Below are 4,450 nucleotides of genomic sequence, written 5' to 3'. Positions count from 1 at the left end.
GCACAACTGATTTCTTCTGAAGAGCATTACAGTCATCTCTTTTACAGGGCAGAAACCTGCTGTTTGAAATACTGAATTATTTCACAAATATTCAGAATTCACCAATAACTTTCTTTTTTGTCATACCAGCTCTAGTGGGGTTTGCCTTGTCTCCTTGCCTTTTGTACTTTCTTTCTCTTTTGTACAAGGCACACACACAAATTGTTACATTAGATCATGGGGAAACGGGACAGTAAAAGCGGAAGCCCTGAGATTGTTTCACTACAGAGATGAGAAATACTTTTTTTGTAAATTCAAGGTAAGTCTCTAATTTGTAAATTCAAGGTGAGTCTCTAATTTCATTGCTTCAGAAGGCTCTGTTTGGCATCCTGGGTCTTGATCACAATGAACTTGGTGTGTATGCACATGCTTGATATTTTTATAGGGTTGCCAATCTCCAGGTGGCACCTTGAGATCTCCCACTATTACAATTGCTCTCCAGACGACCCAGATCAGTTCCCCTGGAGAAAATGGCTACTTTGGAGGATGGATTCTATGGCATTGTATCCTCCTGGTGTTGCTCTCCTTCCTAAACCTCACCCTTCCCAGGCTCCACCCCCCAAATCTCCATGTATTTCCCAACCCAGAGCTGGCAACCCTACCTGGCAAGAACTAAATGCCATTAATGGCCAGAATTAGGGCTGGCATGGGACCAACCTATTTGAAATCCCCCTATTTTAAAAGGGGGGGGGTTATTACAAAATTTCTATCCTGACTTTCAATCAAACATTTCCAAGGCAGCATCCAATCATTCATCAATGCACATCACAACAAAAAATAAAAGCAACCTGAATGAATCGAAGAGCAGAACTAAACACTGCAATGGATACAACGTCAAAATAGCTGGAAATAAAGCAGTCCTGGCACAACAGAGAGTGATCAGTCAAAGCCTGAGCAAAGAAACCAGTTTTCAACAAATAATTAACATTCAACAACACGGGGCCATGTGAAGATAGATGGGAGGAGTATTCCAGAGCCAGGAAGCCATCACATAAAGCAGCCCCTGGCTACATAGCCAAAGATCTATGCAGTAGCCTACCACCCACAGCAGTGTTCCCTCTAAGCTGATCTGACTGACCCAAGGTCACATCAGCAGGTGCAAGTGGAGGAGTGGGAAATCAAACCTGGCTCTCCCTGATTAGAGTCTGCGCACAACCACTACACCAAACTGGCTGGGAGGAGTATTCCAGAGCCAAGAACCCATCACAGAAAGCAGCCCCTGGCAACATAGCCAAAGATCTATCTGATAGCCTACCACCCACAGGTACCTACTAAGAAGTATCCTGAGCTGCAGGAGACACACAATTACCTTCTGCGTGGGGGAAGTAAGTTTTTTCTATTTGTACGATGGGTATCTTTAGTTATACTTCGCTGGATCCAGCGTGATGAAGGAGTTAGTGTATGACTAGAATCTGGAAAACCTACGTTTAAACTGATGCCATGGAAACTCACTAGTGACCTTGAGCAAGTCTCTCAGCCTAACTTACCTGACACAGCTGCTGTCGTAGGGCTGCCAACCTCCTGGTGGGGCCTGGAAATCTGAAATTAAAACTGATCAGTAGACTACAGAGATCAGGGTGGCCAGCTCTGGGTTGGGAAACACCTGGAGATTTTGGGGGTGGAGCCTTGGAAGGGTGTGGTTTAGGACGGGGAGGTGTACTCAGCGGGGTACAATGCCACAGAACCCATCCTTCAAAGCAGCCATTTTCTCCAGGGCAACTAATCTTAGTCATCTGAAGATCAATTATAATGGTGGGAGATCTCCAAATGCCATCTGAAGATTGGCAACTCTAGCCCCCCAGGAGAAAATGGCTGCTTTGGAGGGTGGACTCTAGGGCATTATACCCCACTGAAGTCCCTTCCCTTCCCTTCCCCAGTCTTCACCTCCAAACCTCCAGGAATGTCCAAACATGCTGTTGCGAGGAGAGGCTGTGGCTCAGTGGTGGAGCATATGCTCGGCATGCAGGAAGTCTTAGGTACAATCCCTGGCATCTCCAGCTAAAAGATCTGTCAGGAGGTTACATGAATGACTTCCGCCTGAGACCCTGGAGAGCCGCTGCCAGTTTGAGTAGACAGTACTGACTTTGATGGACCAAGGGTCTCATTCAGTATAAGGCAGCTGCATGTGTTCATGTATTTGAGGGTAAAATGGAGGAGGAGAGAGCGATGTCGTAAGTTGCTTTGGGTCCCCACTGGGGAGAAAAGTGGGTCATAAATATCTAAATAATAAACAGCTGCTCTCATGGTCTTTGGGAACATAAAAGAAGCCATTTAGTTCAACATCCTGTTTCCAGGAATGATTAGTTAGATACCACAGTGAAGTTCACTAGCAGGGCCCAACTGAAACAGTTTTCGATTTCTGATTGCTCCCCAGGATCTGACAATCAGGGGTGTTCTGCCTCTGAACCCAGAAGCCCAATTCCACTTTCATTGCTTCTTCACCCCATCAGACTTATGGCGAACCTGTGCAGTTTTCAAGGCAAGAGATGTTGAGAGGAGCATTTCTCAATGTGTAACAGTCCAGGTTTGCCCTTAAGCAGTGATCATCGGGATGTTAGTAGTACACAAGAGTGTCCCTATTTTTGTCAATGAAATGTTGCATGTGTGTTTGGGGTCAGCTCCTGTCCATTTCATACAGGTTGCCAGACTGATGCCGGAGAAGCTTGGATCCCACCTGTGGTGCAACGGATTTTACTCCAAATCTCCCAGGATCCAACGTTGAATCACGAATACCTCCCAGAGCTTGGGATTTATGAGTATACTAGAGCAGCTACTGAGCTGGCAATTGGCAAGGAGAGCCGTGCTCTCTTAGAAAACAGGGTATGAGTGTTGAGTATTCACTTCACAGTTTAGAGTTACCAACTCCCGGATGAGGTCTGGCCATCTTCTGGAATTACAGCTGATCTCCAGACAACAGAGATAAGTTCCCTGTAGAAAATGGCTGCTTTGGAGCATGGTCTACATCAGGGGTGTCAAACATAATTTAATTCCAGAAGAGGTCTGGCCATCTTCTGGAATTACAGCTGATCTCCAGACAACAGAGATAAGTTCCCCTGTAGAAAATGACTGCTTTGGAGCATGGTCTATATCAGGGGTGTCAAACATATGACCCATATGGCCCGTCCAGGGCTCTTATCCGGCCCACAAGCTTTATTGCCAGAAGACAGAGGCTGGGCATTATGTCCCTGTATACTGTCCCAGTGCTAATGTGTGATGCGTGGTGAAAGTGGGAGGGCAGGCAGGCAGACATCAGGGAGATACTGTAAGGAAATACTGTAAGAGTGTTAATAATCTGCACACTCATCTTCCCTAGACAGAGGGCAGCGCCAGCAGTAGCCCTTACCTGCCAAAGCAACTCTGGCTAGCTCCAGTGGCAGCAGGTGGCTACCAGTCAGTTCAACAAGATGGACAAGAAAAAATGGAATAGAAATATAATAAGGAGATGACTGCTAGAAAAAAAACCCACAATCTTTCCTTTCTTTCTCAACAGGCTGGGGGTGTTCACACAATCGGCGGGACAGGGGCTCTTTGGATTGGAGCCGAATTCCTGTGCCGTTGGTACAAGCCCAGGTTCTCAACTCCAACTGCTCTCTACATTGCCAAGCCACAACTGGGTAATTTTGTAAATAAGAATTTATATGCACAGTCAATGGACATAGTTGCTTTACAGAGTACAAGAAGGCAGTTCTCTGCTCTGAGGTCTCGTATTATTTACTTGTATAATTTGATCGTTTCTATTGTAAACTGCTTTAATTCAAGCTGGAGAAGCAGAATATACATTAGTGTGTTGAGTGCCATCAAGTTGCTTCCAATTTATGGCAACCCTATAAATTAATGACTTCCAAAATTCCTATGGTTAACAGCTGTGTTCAGGTCTTGCAAACTGAAGGCCATGGCTTCCTGGATTTGAGTCAATTCATCTCTTGTTGGGTCTTCTTTTCTTGCTGCCTTCAACTTGTCCAAACATAATTGTCTTTTCCGGTGAGTCTTGTCTTCTCATAATGTGACCAAAGTACGAGAGCCTCACTTTGGTAATTTTCTAGGGAGCGTTCAGGCTTGATTTGATCTGGAACCCACTTATTTGTCTTTTTGGCGATCCACAATATACATTTTTATAAAGGAATAAATATGTTTTCTTGCTTCTTATCAGTACTACGACATCAGTACATCAGTACTAGGACAGTACTAGTAGCTCTCTGATACAACTGGGTTATTTTGCTGGCTTAAATGTGCTTTGCTTTGCATTTTGATGGAGATAAAAAGGGGGAAATGAAGTTAAGGAAGGACCAAATACACTCAGCCTCACTCCTTGCAATATTTTACCAGCTTTTCTGTCTTTTCAGACAGTCTCGGGTGTATATTCCAAGTTGCTGGCTTTACAGACATTCGTCCTTACCACTATTGGAAACAA

The 4,450-nt window shown here is 44.9% G+C and overlaps 1 protein-coding gene across 1 annotated transcript in view; it reads left to right on the top strand.

The window, feature by feature from the left end:
- GOT1L1 (glutamic-oxaloacetic transaminase 1-like 1) overlaps positions 1 to 4,450 on the top strand; it is a 17,016-nt gene that overhangs the window by 1,776 nt on the left and 10,790 nt on the right. Inside the window, exons 2-4 of the mRNA XM_015408561.1 lie at positions 2,678 to 2,859; positions 3,530 to 3,653; positions 4,383 to 4,448. Coding sequence (XP_015264047.1) covers positions 2,678 to 2,859; positions 3,530 to 3,653; positions 4,383 to 4,448 — 372 coding nt within the window. The remainder of the gene's footprint in view (positions 1 to 2,677; positions 2,860 to 3,529; positions 3,654 to 4,382; positions 4,449 to 4,450) is intronic.

The sequence above is a fragment of the Gekko japonicus genome, unplaced genomic scaffold, assembly GCF_001447785.1.
Source record: "Gekko japonicus isolate JY-2015 unplaced genomic scaffold, Gekko_japonicus_V1.1 scaffold1377, whole genome shotgun sequence".
NCBI classification, from domain to species: Eukaryota; Metazoa; Chordata; class Lepidosauria; order Squamata; family Gekkonidae; genus Gekko; species Gekko japonicus.
Note: the sequence above shows the minus strand (reverse complement) of the source record. Positions and strands in the feature narration are given on the sequence as shown.